At 43.0% G+C, this 17,491-nt stretch overlaps 1 protein-coding gene and 1 pseudogene across 2 annotated transcripts in view; one reads left to right on the top strand and one right to left on the bottom strand.

Annotated features, from left to right (window-relative positions):
- LOC309808912 (centrosomal protein of 78 kDa-like) overlaps nt 1-17,491 on the top strand; it is an 823,590-nt pseudogene that overhangs the window by 717,233 nt on the left and 88,866 nt on the right. The window lies entirely within an intron of this gene.
- The window catches only part of LOC309808090 (BCL-6 corepressor-like), a gene marked incomplete at its 5' end in the record, with an annotated part of 30,283 nt that continues 22,800 nt past the window's right edge, over nt 10,009-17,491 (bottom strand). Inside the window, 5 exon segments of the mRNA XM_082628092.1 lie at nt 10,009-10,475; nt 11,900-12,056; nt 12,215-12,292; nt 12,728-12,873; nt 14,025-14,191. Coding sequence (XP_082484218.1) covers nt 10,184-10,475; nt 11,900-12,056; nt 12,215-12,292; nt 12,728-12,873; nt 14,025-14,191 — 840 coding nt within the window. The 3' untranslated portion in view covers nt 10,009-10,183.

Raw genomic sequence — 17,491 nt, 5'->3', positions numbered from 1 at the left:
TCCCACCCTCCCTATCCCACCCCTCTAGGTCATCGCAAAGCACCAAGCTGATCTCCCTGTGCTATGCTGCTGCTTTCTACTATATTTTAGCAGCATTAGGATGCAGGGTAAAATGGAGTGTACGTGGTAATATAGGACAAATATTTCATAGAGTGTAGCTTATTGATAATCACCACACGATCCTGTGTGATTTACATGCCTCTTAAAAATATATAGGAGCTCAGTTCATTTTGTGCTATTTTATTGTGTTTTTTAACTTCATTGCCATCCAAAAAAAATGTTTGTATGCGTATGGTTTGTATGTGTATACCCTTCCTTTACTTTCAGAAACTAATGCAAATACATTTGTATTAAAATTTTTTTAAATTACACTTTTCTTGTTAGGAGATTAAAAAATTTCTAATAAAAGTTCCCATCTTTTATTAGGCATACATAAGTACAATATAAATGTGACACAATTCACACCATTATTTCACTCCTATACTCACCTGGATCTAGGTATATACCCAGATACTGATTTGGCTTACCTCTATGTCTCCAAATAACTGAGGCAAATACAAAAAAAAGCCCAAGAAATAAAATTACTCTTAAAAGAGCTCAATGAGCTTGTATACTTCAGTTACATTTCCACTTTGTTTAATCATGCTAACTAAAAAAAAATGTTTAACTGTTCTCATTCCATGATGCCCTATTATTCTGTACTAATTTTACAGAATTCCTAATATGTTTTACATATACATGTTTTATTTATATATCTTTCCATTTCTAATATCATAGCAAAAGTCAATGTAGCTATTTTAAGAATGCTTTCCATAGGATATAAATTTTTGATAATAATATCTAATTAGTGTGATATCACAAATCTTAACTTCTTTGAATGTACTATTTGATTATTAAAATATCACTCTCTTGAAATAACAATGGGCAGACGATCATAAGCTTTTTTTTGACTTCATAAACACTCTTAACAACTTATTTAATACACTATTGTCCAAGCAAGTTGATTAATAGACAATCAAAAACATACAACTTTAAGTAGAAAAAAAAAAGCTGTATTTATGAAGGTGTTTACAATAGTTTATTTGAGGTTATTTCCAATTTTTCACCAATTTAAAAAATTGACCTACTCAATGAAACCTTGTGAATGCAATGGTAAAAAGTATAACTATGAATCACAGAATTTAAATTTAGTATGAAAACATAAGAATGGCAAATTATATTGAAGCTATGTGGAATTATGTTTATAGACAGCAGGAAGAGAAAATAAAAATGTAAATATTGCTTGATAGGATAATGGGATTAGAGGTGGTCTTTTAAATTTTTCATTTTTATGCTAATACAATACCGTTATAAAACCCAAAAATCTTCAAACAACACATTTTTTAAAAATTGTGGTAAACGACACAAAACAGAAAATTTATAATTTTAACCATTTTAAAGTGGACCGTTCAGTGATATGAAGTCAACAAAGTTTTAAAACTTTCAGAGGGCACCTGAATAAAAGATGTGTTGTCCACTGGTGATTTTAATGTATCTGGTATATAACTAAAGTCACCACAAAACTCTTTCTGGGAAATTGGCAGATCATAAAAATAAAAAATTTATTTTGCTTTTTATTAAACCTTATTGTTTTGCTGTTTCAAAATTCAAATTTACTCACAAGAAAGAGTCAGTTTCATATTAGATTTGGTTTCACAAATGCTGCTCCTGCTATTCATTCTTATCACCAAAAAAAAAAGACTATTTGTGACTAACGATAATATGTTACAGAAAATAAAAAGTTAAAAGGTTTTCAATCTGCATATCTGGGAACCTAAATTAAAGCATCACACAACATTTTCAAAAACAGAAAAGCCATTTGATTTGACTCAAATCTTAGTTTTAAGATGGCAGAAAGTACCCTGATAATTTTCTTTTAAGAAAGAAAGAAAACCAAGCCATTAAAGAGAAATTCTTCCGAAAGAACTGAAACATGTTATATACCTCTGACTTGGCACTCCTTCCATCTGGAGAACTTTTTTGGTAACTGTTTTCATCACAGAATGATCTAAAGTAAAATGAATTGAAATTAGAGTAATTATTTTCCAATGAGTGGCTATTTCCATTTAAAACCAAAAGCCAACTAATTATTGCTTTTCCCATACATTTAAATATGAAATCTACATTATATAATTATACACTTATTTCCCCCTTTGTGTATTCTAATTTCTTCCTCAGAAACCTAAGATGCCATCTTGCAGACTGCCCACAGTGGCTACTATTTTGGCAGCAGCAAAGGTCAACTTGAAACATTTTGCATCTAAAGTGGCTTTGGATACCTTTGGATACAAAGTACAGTCTGAGCACCGACCAGACGCTTAGATACCTAAAGAGCATCTAAGATATCAAACCAGGGCATCCAAGATAACAAACCAAGTCCTGATATTCCCTCAAAAGCTGCTCCTCCCATCAGCCCCCTTCTTCTAAGTGATACTACCCAGTTGCACACATAATCATCAACGACTTGTCTCCTTGGTACTATTTCCTTCATACCTCACATCTATCTGCAGGTCTTGATAGCTACACCCTCAAAATACAACCTGAATTCAACCACTTTTCACTTGCCGCAAACTTCCAACCTAACCTAGGCCATAAACATCTCTTATTTGGAGCACTGTGATAGTCTCCTAACTGGTCTCCCTGTTCCTCTTTTTTTTTTTTTTTTTTTTTTTTTTTGCGGTACGCGGGCCTCTCACTGTTGTGGCCTCTCCCGTTGCGGAGCACAGGCTCCGGAAGCGCAGGCTCAGCGGCCATGGCTCACGGGCCCAGTCGCTCCGCGGCATGTGGGATCTTCCCGGACCGGGGCACGAACCCGCGTCCCCTGCATCGGCAGGCGGATTCTCAACCGCTGCGCCACCAGGGGAGCCCCCTGTTCCTCTTCTTTATCCTCCCAAGTCCCTTCTCTATACCAGGTCACCTTATTCAGATACGATTTGGATCATGCCTTTTTCCAGCTCAAACCCCTCTACTCATTTAGAATAATCCACATCTTTACTCTGGCCTTCAAGACTTTACAAGAGCAGACCCCTGGCTAGCTCCTTGACCTCATGTCATACCACACTCTTCTTCACCCGGTACTCTGCCCAGATTGGCCTCCTTGCTTTTCCTTAAATACTCCACCCACCTACATGCCTACATACTCATTGCCTCCTTGTCCTGGAATGTGCTTACTCCACATCTTCCATGGCTTGCTCCTCTCTTCATTCAGGTCTCCGTTCAAATGCCACTTCTCCAGTGAAGCTGTCCCCTAACAAACCTATCCAATGGAGTCCTACCTGCTCTCCCTCACTCTCCTTACATTAAGATAGTTTTGCACTTCCTACTCTCTAAAATTATATGACTTATCTGTTTACTCATTTCTATCTGATCTCCTTCACTAGAATGTAAGGCTCCATGAGGGCAAGACTTTTGTCTGTCTGGTTCACTGCTTTATCCCTAGTCCCTAAACCCGTCTCTGGCACACAGAAGATGATTACAAAATTACTTGTGAATCTGACAAATGAATAAAGTACTCCTGGCAAGAATTCAGAGGTTGCACAGGAAAGAAAGAATGCTCTTGGTGGAAGCAGGCTTAGTATCTAGGTTCACCTCTATTCAGAGTAGAGATAAGAAAAATTTACAAGTATAATTCACTTTAATTAGTACAGTAGCTGCTAAAATCTTAAGGGAAGTGCAACACTAGAAAAGTACAGTTGAAGCTTGAACAACATGGGTTTGAACCTCGCGGGTCCAGTGACACACGCATAGTTTTCAATACATATGTACTATCGTCCTACATGATCCAAGGTTGGTTGAATCCACAGATGTGGAACCACTGACTATAAACTTATACCCAGATCTTCAACTGCATAGGGGTCGACACCCCTAACCCCACGTTGTTCAAGGGCCAACTGTATATGATGAGGAAAGTTAAACACATTAAGTTTTAAAAAACTGTCAATACCTGAACAAATTCTTTTTGTTTTGCTATGTGTTTATCAATTTAAAAAAAGTGACCACAGACCAACAAGCAGATTTTTTCTTATATCCAGAACGAGCAGAGTTCTGTTGGTTTCAAGGGCCTTTAGGAAAGCCTTTGCTCCTTCACTGGTGAGGCCGCACTGCTGCAGGTCAAGTGCTTTCGATGAAAGACAAAAGGTCACTTGCTAACTCTACAGATTTAACATATAGACAACTCTCGTTTTCTCACGTGTGGAAGAGTCCTGCACAAGACAAGTCATGGCAGGTTTGTAATTTTGGCTATGGAAAAAAACAGAGACATATACGCACACACATAATGCATAATCCAATTTAAAAACCTCTTCTTGGATGTGCAATAACCCTGGCTTTAGTACCAATAAATCAGACAACAGATTTTACAATTACAGAACTGAAGAATAACTGTATATAACCTATGAGCAAAAAGCATCACAAAATGAATCTCAGTTCATAATTAGCAAGGGCGGCAGGGGCATGTAAACCTCACAAGCAAAACCTGGTGGAGCTCAGAAATGCACTGCATTCTTTTGATCATGATCTTCAGCTCCAAATCACACTTGAAACTAGTTCAAAGGGGAAAACAAAATAGAAGAAATGTAATAACTGTTAGTTTTAGAGGAAAAAAAGACAAGTCTAAGAGGATACAAATAATAAAAACTTTCAACAATGTGTGAATAGAGAATACATACTAAAAACCTATCATGAAAGTATGATGGTCAAGAACCCTCGCAGTAAAAGGTCAGACAAAAGCCAGAAAAACTGATCATGAATTCTAGTAGTTCTGGGGCTGAACAACCTACTCATTTAAACCAAAGGGATCATCACTAAAGCCCAGGGATTAAAAAATATTACATGAAAGGAAACTATCATGAGTCTTTTGTTTAAGTGTTGTGTGGACCATCACATTAAAATAACTGGAGTCTTTCAACACCCCCATGACACACAGAAATAGCAAGTCAGACATACGGATCTGACAGGATATGATACAACCCTTACAAACTCTCACTACAGAAGAATGGACACAGGGTATAATTAACCAAATAGCCAAATTAATACAAACAGCCAGTAAACCTCACCAGTCAATCAAATGAATACAAAATAAAACACAATGTGGTTATTCTCCTATCAGATGAAGCCAAGATTCTGTAAGAAAAGCCTTTAAATAATGTCTATACCCTTTGGATCCAACAACTCTCTTCTAAGAATTTAACCAAAAGAAACAGTCAGAGATATAGGTAAGGATATATATCAGAGTACTATTTGTAACTGAAAAACTGGGCAAAGCTTATATACAAGAATGGATAAGCTATGTGCACTGTGGCATATTCATATAATGGAATACTGAACAATCACAAAAAATGATGTAGGAGATGCAAATTTACTGACTTGCTAAAATGCTCATACTAAATTAATTGAAAAAAGTTATAAAATTGGGAGTAATCCCACTTGCATAGAAAATGGAGAGGTACTCATTTTTGTAGTTTTACATTTTTTTACAAGTGCTACAGGCCAGTGTTTGTGAGAGGCAGGCTTCGCATCTACTGTTGGGGTGGACTACAAATTGGCATAGCCTTTCTGGGTGGTAATTTGGCCATGTGTATCAAATGTCTTAAAAATAGGTCACACTTAGTCATTCCACTTGTAGTACCTTATTCTACAGAAGTAATCCCGATGGACACAGAGATGTATATACAACGTATTCACATTGTTTCTGACAGGGAAAAGCAAACTGTCTAAATAGAATTGCAAAGAATTGATTAAACTATGGGACATCAATACGACGCAATACTACATACATGATACATCATTAAGTGAAAAAAGCAGGAATATGAAATAGCAAGTATACTACAATTCTATTTTTGTAATCCCTAAGTGTACATATATATTTGTAGAAAAAAAAAGACTGAAAGTATATACACCAAAATGAACAGTGATTATATCTGGGTATTAAAATGATAGGTAATTGTTCTCTTGTTACTCTGTATTTTCTATAAAGGATATATGCAACTCTTAGAGAAAGTGTAAAAGCAAAATAAAAGCTATGAGTAAAATGAGGCTTAAAAAAACCTATCACGATAGTATCATGCCAAAAGCTAAGCATATTAAAAATTCAATATTTTCAATTTTAGAATTTCCCTCTAAGCCATAAATCCTAAGAGATTCTGCCAAAGCACTTGCACCCAGGTCACCAATGAGCGGGTTGCAGTTCAGAGTGATGCGCCTCAAACCAGCCATGCAGTCAAGATCACGTCTCCTGGAATGAAGACTCTCAGCCCAGGTTTCTTCATGCCTTCTGGTAGTCTGATACTTCAAAGATTTAATGGGATGAAATTAAGATGCTTGAATAAGGAAACAGGGTGTGCCTGAGTATGGCTTATTATGTCAGAGAGTTACACACACACACAGATCAAGCATATATGCCAGGAGCATCAACCTGAGAAATTCAACAGTCACTTCTGGTTTACGAGTCCAGTGACCCAGATTCTGCTCGGTCAGTGATTAGATTCTAGCCACTGTTTTTCCTGTTTCTGAACACTTACATAAAGTTGGACAACTCAATTACAGTCTATGAATTATTTTCCTTATCTTCTAAGTCAGGGAATTGGTTCTAAATTCTATCTTTGCTGAGGCCCTATATTTCATCATCCTGTCCTCCAATGGCCTCCAAACACCTCACTGGGCAAACCATAAGAAAACTTTTTAATATGCATCTTATTTATTAACAAATTATATACACAAAGTTCCATACATAGTATTTATGTACATGATAAACTACACAGATTTTTTAAAATAATACAAAGGTAAAAATGTTCTAATATTTTCTTTTCCTAACTCCTAAGGCATTATTTTATTTTACTTATTTTTTTAATAAAGATTTATTTATTTGTTTGTTTGTTTGTTTGGCTGTGCCGGGTCTTTAGTTGCAGCATGCCGGATCTTTTAGTTGTGGCATGTGGGCTCTTAGTTATGGCAGGCACGTGGGATCTAGTTCCTTGAGCAGAGATCGAACCCAAGCCCCCTACATTGGGAGCACATAGTGTTAACTGCTGGACCGCCAGGGAAGTCTCAAGCATTATTTAAAAAACTATATTTACAAAATGTATCTCACATGCTACCTAGGGTGTGCACACAAGCTTTAGAGGCCTGGACTATGCAGAGCCAGTTTGATGTGCCTTGGGGAAATAATGGTTTGACATTTAAGCAAAAGTACTGTCTTGAAGACATTGAATTCTTTATATTCATAAAGTAAATTTTGGTAACAGGGAACACTGACTGTAAATGAAAAAAGTCTTATTACATTCTTGAAAAAGTAAAAGACTCAAAGTGCCTTTGTTACTCTAAAACTAAAATCATTAGTGTCGTTTTTCTATTAACAATAACTTATTAAAGCTCCAAGCAGAAACAACAGCAATCACTTACACAGTGCTTAGTATGTGCCAGGCACTATTTATACAAATAAGTGCATTTAAACCTCATAATGAGGCATAGAGGTTAAGTGATTTGCCCATGGTCACTAGCTATGAAATGGGAGAAAGGGACTTTGAACCTAGGCCATTTGGCTTCCGCACCCAAGTTCCTGACTGTTTTCTACCTCAGGGGTCAATGGACTTGCCCTGTATAGGCTCAAAGAATTTTTCAATTTTTAAAATCTAAATTTAAACATTTCCAGATTTGTGGGCTATACAGTTTCTGTTGCAACGACTCTGCCCCACTGGTGTAGGGTGAAAGGAGCCACAACTACCATGTAAACAATGGGTGCGACTATGTTCCAGAAAAACTTCCTTTACAAAGCCAGGCGACGGGCTGGATCTGGCCCACCAGCCAGAGTTTACCTATCCCTGATCTGCACCATCAAACTATTAAAAAGCCTTCATGTCAAATTATTAACTAACTTTAGGCCTAAATACAGTCACTATAACCACTGTAAAGTTGTTAAGGCATTATTTTAAAAACTGTATTTACAAATTGCTGATGTACTGACTTTTATTAGTTTAAAAACTACAACAGCTAATAAACACTTGATTCATTTAAGTCTTGAAGACTAGAATGGCATAGTTTCTTCACAGTATTACAATAAAAGTTTTCAGTAAAAAAACATACATAAAAGTATTATTAGGTATTATATATTAAATCTCTTATTTCTAAAATTAAGTGGACTATCTTTACTAAATGGTAGAATCCCAAACTGAAAACTGGTCATATTCTTTCAGCAAAATGAAAGCTACGCTCACATGTATCAAAAGACAAAAATTAGGGCTTCCCTGGTGGCGCAGTGGTTGAGAGTCTGCCTGCCAATGCAGGGGACATGGGTTCGTGCCCCGGTCCGGGAAGATCCCACATGCCGCGGAGCGGCTAGGCCCGTGAGCCATGGCCACTGAGCCTGCGCGTCCAGAGCCTGTGCTCCGCAACGGGAGAGGCCACAACAGTACCACACACACACACACAAAAGACAAAAATTAACTGCCCTTTGTATCAATATATTAATGTGTTTCAATCACATATGTTTTCATGAAAGTTTAAACATAAAATCACCTTTAAGATCTAGGCCATGTGATCTGCTCCATGCCATGTCAGAACACACCCTGTTAAGTTTACTTAACTTGTCTTACGTGTGATAGAATTCTTTATACCTTGACAAATAACTAAAAGGAAAAAAAAAAAAAAACCCACACACACAATAAGATGAAGAGCCTATACATTTGTCAATCTTGACTTATTTGCTTTTCTTGAGTCAGTTGCAAGTTTATAGCCACATTCTCAAAATCATTAACTACAATCTTCCCAAACAGGTAATTGACGAACAGATGCATTCTAAAACTTGTCAGTAACAAAGCGCTATTCCAGTTTACAGCAACAGTCTAATTCTACTTAGATACTAAAACTGAATACACTGAATACGGCAAACTTTATTCCCAACCACTCAGCAAAGTACTACATACCTTTTCAGATATAGGGAAAAAAAGAAAAAGCATACGATTCTTCCTATTTTCATTTCCAAAGATACATCCCAATCTTAATGATCAATCAGCGATTTCAACGTCAACTATAAACCCAGTATACTGCTGCTATGCAGTGTACTAGAGCAAGAGAAGAGAGAGGACCTCAAACCCTCTGTTCCCTCAAATTCAAAGGCAGGCTTCCTGACCCCTCCAGACCACTACTGGACACAGGGAAGGCACACTAATGTTGCAGGACCCCAACCAACAGTCACCTGCTTTGTGATTACTTCCATGACACACCCTCACCAACACCACTGAGTTTGCTTCTCCTACGGGACGTTACATGTATTTACTATTTTAACACATACCACAGTGCATCATAATTATGATTGCAGATAGATGTTCTAACAATTGAAAGAGAATGATGACTTTTTTGCTCTTTACATCTTGCTATTTCCCTTCCCATAATATTTCTTGAAGCAAAACCATAAAATATAGACAAACACAAAAAACAGAAAATATACAAAACATGTGCTTTGCACCTTAACGCAAACTTAAGTAAAATTAGTTCTGACAGTATCCAGCATGACAAAATTCCATGGTACAAACGAGAATAGACCAAGGTTTGAGCAGGTACAGGAGACAATCCAGGCATGAACAACACCAAGGCAAGGTAGACAGGAAGTAACATGGTGTGTAGGAAATCAAGAGACCAGTCTGATGGGAAGAGACTTAAACAAGACTGAAACTCACTTTCTAAACCTCCATCTCCAACTGGACAATTCGCAGGACACAGGTGCACCAAAGTGGCCAATTTATTCAATCCCTTTAATATGGAGGAAGAGTTTAAAATTTTACTGGTTTAATTTGCCCCAAAAGCAACTCTCAACAGTTATGGCCTCTGTCGTCGGAGCTTTGTATGAAATTAAGTCAAAGTGTGGAGCTCCTTTGCCTTTTTTTTTTCTCCTTAAAAAAGAAAAGAAACAATTGTTCCGAGTAAAAACAAACATATTCCGAAGCATGTGTACATTGAAAAGTAAAGAAACTTTATTAATAACTTCATAAAAACTGACTTCAAATTTTAAAAAGAAAAAAACATGTTTTGAAGTCCTTCCGACTGGAGTCGTGTCTCATAGTGTCCTTTCTTTACAGAAATAGTCGTATTAGGACACATATGCACAAGGATTAACACCATGACACACTGTACACGGCGGGCCCCGGCGAGCTCACCAGTCGTCGTCTGAGTCCAGGTCTCTGGGGAGGATCCACTCCACGGATGAGCCCAGCAGAGTCTGAAGCTCGTTCGTGAACTCCACCAGATCTAAGAGCTCCTTACTTTCTGGATTACAGGACTCCAGGTCTTTGGGGCAAGAGAATAAGAGACTTGCTGACACTTGCCGGCAGAACTCGGCCTCCGCGATGGTGACGATTTTCACATTTGGGAAATTGCAGCGGAATATGCAGGAGGACATTTGCAGTTTCTTGAGCAGGTCTGAGAGCAACAGCCAGTTACGAGGCCTACACAAGAGAAAGGACAGTGGTTTGAGTTTCCGGCAAAATTAGAGGCGCTCCCAACTACGAACTACCCGTCTCCTGGCGGTGAAAGGGCCTGCTACTTCCACTTTGATTACCCCACCCCCACCCCACTTCTCACTGTCCTTAGAAGGCCTACTTCTTCTTCTTTTTCTTTTTTAATTTTATTTATTTATTTATTTTTGGCTGCGTTGGGCCTGTTGCTGCGCACGGGCTTTCTCTAGTTGTGGCTCGCGGGCTCTAGAGCGCAGGCTCAGTAGCTGTGGCGCATGGGCTTAGTTGCTCCGTGGCATGTGGGATCTTCCAAGACCAGGGCTCGAACCTGTGTCCCCTGCACTGGCAGGCGGATTCTTAACCACTGTGCCACCAGGGAAGCCCGGAAGATCTACTTCTAGCGGGGGAACTCTGGACTCATGTGCATGTGTTAAGAGGCCACCTAGGGCGGATCAGCCAACTTAGACAAAAGCAGGAGCAGCGCCCCTGAATGAGCCTCGTTGCAGGCCACCCCAGTGCTGCCTTGGCTCTGGTCACAACTCAGGTCACCCCTCTCCAAGTAAGTGCACCCCGTTCTAGTCACTAGGGAAAACCAGTCTGTATGCCAACCCAAGGGAGATGGCAAACACCTCTTTGACCTCTCCTCTCCTCCGGCCCTCACGGAGAGAGCATGAGAAACACTCGAGGTCACCTGGCTTTCCTTTCCTTTCCCACACCTCCAACCCGCCCCTCAATGCTGCCGGGAGTGAGGATTTTGAGAAGGGAGGTGGTACAATCCTTCCTGATACCCTGCCACGCTTTATCATCTCTATCCCGAATAGAATGTCACCACAAAGGCAGACACGTTCCCAGCCTCAGAGTCCAAGGAGGATGCTACTCCTTAAGCACCGGGGTCAACACACAGCAGAGCAAGGTCTCCTGATGTGTTCACTCCGAAGGGTTGGTCATGGGGCACAGTGGCCCGACCGTGGGGACAAGACTCGATCTAAGCAAATCTGAAGACACATAAGATCCCAGGTGCCACATACGGCTTTCTCTAATCTTATACGAGAAGAGGGTACACATCAGTATCGTCCCGTGGACCTCACGCGCCTTGGAAGGCCCCTATGGTAGCCGTTTGGGGAGGATCCCTTCCCCAAGAGTTTACTGACTGAAACTGCAATTGCAGTCGCTGACTCCCGTGTCCTTTGGGCTCTAGGGGTGTGTTCCAATGAGGGCAGTTGGCTGGGGAGCCCTCCCACCCCCCAAACTTTTCTGGAAAAGTTCCACTGCATTATGTGAGGTCGGTGGACACTTGGTGAGGAATTCACTCACCCCCCAACCCAGCCACCCTCATCTGCTGAAGGGGATTTCTAACTCCTGCCACCCCACAGAGCAGCTGGGCTGGCTCTCGACCACACGCTGGCCACGCTCACCCCTGAGCGACGGACACCTGGACGTTATAACACGGCAAAAGGGGGTCTTGGGAAAATTCAGATTCCAATAGGTCACCATAGGCCTCGTTGCTGTCATCCTGGTCCTCTGGTCGTGGGGGATTTGCTAAAACATCATAACCACTTTCATCATCTGGTTCTAAACGGGGGGACAAACAAGAGAGAGGTCAGTAAGCTGGAGCAAGATTCCAGCTGTTCGCCAAAAAGGACCCTGGAAAAATTCTTTCCCAAGCAAGTCCTGCTCACAGCACCACCCCCACCCCCACAAGCCCAACTGAAACGAACAAGGCTGCTCACCACACACAGAGCTGCCAGAGAACTCCGAAGAGCAACCGGGGCTACCGTCGTCAGGAGCCTGCAGGTTATTTAAACAGTCTGGAGAGAGAAGGGGAGAGAGAGAGAGAAAGAGAAACAAGATAACGCCTGCTGGTAAGAGGCAAATGCTGCTGGAGTTCGGGAACATCTCACGCTGGGGCTGGTGTCACCTCCTGATAAGTCCCACTGCACACGCCTCCAGGTATCTGACTGAAACCTCCCCACGCGTCCACCCCCCTTCCTGAGGGACTGCCCGCCTCACCGCCCCAGCCTGCCAAACAAAAGCTAGCCTGGCTAGCTAAGAGTTTTCCAGCCCCCCACCTTGCAAAACTCAAAGTATGTATCTCTTCTTTGACAGACTAACGTTGGGCCGCTTTTCCCAGTAAAGGGTCACTTAGAGTAAACGGGGGGTGGGGGTAGGGGGAACCCAGGTGAAAGGCTGTGAAGTCACCGTCTAGATGCTTGAACAAGACCGTGTCTTGACCTCTGCCGTACCTGTTAAGAACTTCTCCAGAAGTTCGCTGTGGTTCACTTTCTTGATGGTTCTACCTGAGTACGTAGCCAGGGTAGGATCAGCACCGTAGGAGAGGAGCAAGCGGACAATTTCGAGATGATCATTCTTGACAGCATCGTGGAGAGGCCTAGGAGAGGTGCGGGGGATTACACCTGTGCACGCGATGCTTGCTTCTAAGGACACGGGGCAAAATCGAGCGTGTGTGGCCAAGCCTCGTAGGCGCGCTATTTCACCGAGGAGGTGAGTGTACGGTCGCTGCGACAAATTACTCTGTTATTTCAACACATAACCCTTTACGGGACAGGTGAAGGGACCATCTCAGGCCTAATTCTTCAATGCAAATCTCTCTTAATGCATGGCCCAAGGAGGAACTCAGGCCATGATGAAAACGTTTCCAATGAACTTAAATAGTGACAGACTGTAAGAAGGTAACATACGGCGGGCTGGGGGGGAAGAACCCCAGCACCACGGAAGCAGATACGACAAGCCATTGTTACACCATTACAAACAAAACCCAAAAAGTGCAGTTTGTAAAAGAAACTAGGGGCAAAGTGGAACCTCTCCTGAAACCAATTTGGAGATGAGTGATCAACCCTCTCGCCCAGAAGCAGTCGACAGGCAGGGCGAGTTCTCAGGAGGATACAGAGTCCTCCTGCTCGTGTCCGCTGGGGTCAGGAACACTGTCCACAGTCTCATCCAGAAAGGATGCTATTTGGAAACCATGAACCACCAAATACCTTACGGTTTTGCTCATTTTATGACCGTCAGGAAAGCCCCAGTGCCCTGCCTCGTGGTGGCATCCCAGGTACAACCAGGAAGATGCTTGGGCTGACTCAGACCTGGGCCTCTGGCCAATAATCCGAGGTCAAGGACAGAGTGGGGGCCAGGCCCGGGGATGTGGGTGGACACGGCAGGTCCTATCAAGCCAGTTGCCACTGGACCTGTCTGTACTCCTGCAACTTTCAACTCACATATATGTTCAAGATTGAGATTCAACAGACGCTGGTGAAGGGTCCAGGGTCTTAAAAGAGAACACCCCTGATTATTCATGCAGGCTCAACATTTTCAGGGACTTCTGTCCATAAGAGCGTCACAGACTTTTAAAGTTCTATGTAAATTCGCCAGAAAGATCTGTCCGATTCCATTCTAGAGGACTCCGCCATCAGTGTGCTTACATGGCACTCACTCTCCATCTTTCCTTCTGGGGTTCCCCGCACACCCTGAGAACCACTGCCTATGCCCCAGCAGGGCCAGGCCAAGAGCAAGACCGCCACTGACCCGGTTCCATCCTGGGCACTGCAGTTGACATCGGCGCCATATTCAAGGAGGTGTCGTACGATGTTGAGCCAACCTCTTGCACAAGCCTCGTGCAGGGCACAGTAACCCGCGTTGTCGCGGTGGTTCACATCACAAATCTTGTTCTCCAGGCAGTACAAGACCACTTCCTACGGGGAGAGGAGAGGAGAGGAGAGGAGATACCATCAGACCACGATACAGTGAACCTTGTAAGCGTGACCTCCCCATAGCTTGGCGGTGCCCACTTTCAAAGGCATACATCCTCGGGGCCAAAAGCCCACCATGGCACGGGCAGGCGGCAGGCATCCTGGTGGGGGGCGAGAGTGCGTGAGAAGGGCTTGGAGATGCAGACAGTGTTGTCTAAGGCTCTGCTGCACCACTGGCCTGGCCATGGACAAGTTACCCTTGAACTTCTCCAAGCTTCCACAGGGCTGCTGAGAGGACGCATTCGGATAGCGATGAAAGCCCTCAGCCCAGGGGCCGACGTGACCAGTACAGAGGTGTCACGGCTGCTAACATCTTAGATGACACATTGCCAAGCACAGACCATTCTCACTTGATGGGTCTGTTCGGTCAGTGGCAGTGGACGATAACACAAGTTTAGATCAAAGTATGGATGACCAACACTTAAAGAGAGCTTAAATCAGCCAGAGAACATTCCCCAGCTTAGAGAAGCAGGGACACCCAGGTCAGCTACATCCTCGCGCCCCTTGTTAAGACCCCAAATCAGAACCTGGGCCTCAGATGCTCTTGTCTGTACGTTAAGTAGAGTTAAAGAGAAGCTCTCTCCCTCCATCCTCGAGGAATGACACAAAATGCCTCCAATAACCCCACCCTCTATTTTGCCTCACTCCACCCTCTCGAGTAAATATGAAAATTTTAGACTGATTCTGCCCCAAGTTAATGACAGGAACCTGATACACCACAGGCTGCAACCTCCACATTTCAAGAATCAAATAAAACGGTCACCGCCCCACCCCCCACCCCGGAGATGTTCTGTGTCAACACTGTGCATTAGAATCACTGTTATTAACCTTCTTTCTTTGGCTTGTTAAAATATTAATATGAACCACTCCCAGTAAGCAGAGCAGGAACTTATTCAATGTTTTATTACCTTAAGAAAGTTTTCAGACACATTGAAAGCATTTGCCACCAGAAAACACGTTATACTGTTTATACTGGGTAAGTCGTGCCCAGCAGAGAGCCGGCAGGTTCTGAGAGCTGGGAGTAGGCAGAACGTGCATGTGGCCCAACACATGGTCTGCAGGGTAAGGGGGGATGTGATGGGGTCAGAACAGGCCTCCTTGTGACATCTCTCAGGTAACTCATCTGTTAAACCCAAAAAGGGCGTCATCCTAGCCGCCCATAAGTGCGAGATGGGTTCTGTAAAACCTTTTATGCCCTTTGGAGGACACGCCAATCAAAGGTGACCACTCACTTGGGAGAGAACTAGAATGTTCCATTTGCTTACCACGTGAACCCAATGGGGCATGCTGGTAAACCTGGCCATCGGTGCCCTGTTACTTTGGGTCACTGCAGCAGCTCCCTTCCAAAACAAGAGGAGGAAGAGAAAAGGCACGCCCACGAATGCGTTTCTCCGTTTACATCCCAACCTGCCAGAAAGTCCACAATCCTCTGGGCTCCCAGGCCACCTGCCCCGAGCCCTGGTATCCAGGATACCGCATGAAGCTGCTGCGCTTTTAGCAGGCCCTCACTAGCCAGACTTGAGTGGACGGCTGCAAGCTAATGAGTTGTGTGCCCCAGCCAGGGAGAGGCCCTGTCACGTGGCTCTGGGATCAGGTCTGAACGCCACCAACTGCTGTGCACACATCAATTTACTCAACCCAGGGTTTATTTGCTGTGACAATCATGGCCTTCGCCTGGAAACCTTCATCACTACTAGGGCAGATTCAAGGGTACCTAGAAATGAAAGGCCGTCCAAGCTGGTGGGTAAGTCAACTCTCTTCTCCTGGAAGATGGCAGCAAAGGCAGCAGTAGCCCCACGGCCAGGTCAGACTTTTTGCCACGGGCTGTCCTAACTCAACCACGTTGATCCCACTGTTTACACAGTGGTTCCCATTCCCCCAGATGAGGACGTCTTCTGTCACCCACAGGAACCCAGGAGATAGCAGGAAAGGAAGGTAGTACTATCCTCATTCAACACTTGGAAACTGAGGCCCAGAGATATTAAACCCCAAGTTCAATTAACATGAAGTACTAGACCTATAACTCAGGTCTTTGGTACCTGGTCAGCTGGGAAGGTTCAAAAGGCCCAAGAGGGCCCCAGTTAGAGGGATGCAATCCAGCTGTGACGAGCATCCCACAGGCCTTCTCTGTTGGGGGTCAAGTGGGCTAACTACACTCTCCTAGCTAAGAGGGTGATGGCCTCTAAATGGATGGCAACCGTCGCCACCAACACTTTCTCTAACTGAAAGGTGAAGAGGCGGGGCGGGTCTGTCGACGCAACACATTCCTTGGTTTTATTTTCTCCGCTAGAAATAAACGGGAGTGTCCAAAGGGCAGCCCAGCCATTCCCAAGCAAAGTCAAACTGCTTTTGTCGGACAGCTCTCTGTTCAGCGGCTATAAGCCGAATGCCATTACCTGCAAAATGTAACCATAAAGGCCATAAGCCCGACGTTGTTAGTTAATTAAATGCCTCATTAACTTTTTAAAAAAACATGACTTACTCAATTCATAGAAAATTTAACCATCACCGCTAAAGGCACAAGCATGTGGTTGCACACTGGCGTTTTAGCCTAAGAAATAGAAGCCTTTTTCCCAGGAGGGAATGGTTTGAGGTCTTTGGCCACACAAGTGATCTATTTAACGCGGATCTGAAGCCAGAGTGTGTTTCTAAACTTCCAGAACCAGATTATCATGACATAAAGCTCAGACAGCCTTTATACTGCACATGGTATCTTTGGCTAAGCAGAAGAAAATAACCAAGAATGCTGAAGACAAAACTTCAGGAAAACCCTCCCAAACCACACCCTTATCTGCTTAAGCAAACTGTCCTTCAATTTTAAAAGGTTGAAGCTGCCACATCTCCCAACTGGGCCATCAGCCCAACATTTAAAATTCTGCCCAGAGAAATCCCAGAAAGTTGGATTCAAAGTTGAAAGCGTTCATCTACTTGTCACAATGTTCAGCATCAACACTGGTGATCTGTGGAATCTACATATTGAAATTTACATTTGAAGAAAAAAACAAATCCCACTGTAAACATTCCCAAGGCTTCCTGTGCAATCAAAGGCCAGGTAGCCTAAAAAAGTATGGATCAAGTGCCCCTTGGTCCAGGCCTCAGAGCCACCAAACCAAAATGCAAACTGTCTTAGAGGACCAATGAGGGTCTTTTGACGTCTCTGGTCCCAAAGGGAGGCTGCTGGAAATGATGCCAAGTTCACAGGTGGGGCTCGGAGCCCCGCCCTCCACGGCGGGTGCAGCAGCA

Source organism: Mesoplodon mirus (genome assembly GCF_964341445.2).
Source record: "Mesoplodon mirus genome assembly, chromosome: 7".
Taxonomy (NCBI): Eukaryota; Metazoa; Chordata; class Mammalia; order Artiodactyla; family Ziphiidae; genus Mesoplodon; species Mesoplodon mirus.
The sequence above is the reverse complement of the archived record's forward strand: the minus strand, read 5'-3'. Positions and strand labels throughout refer to the sequence as shown.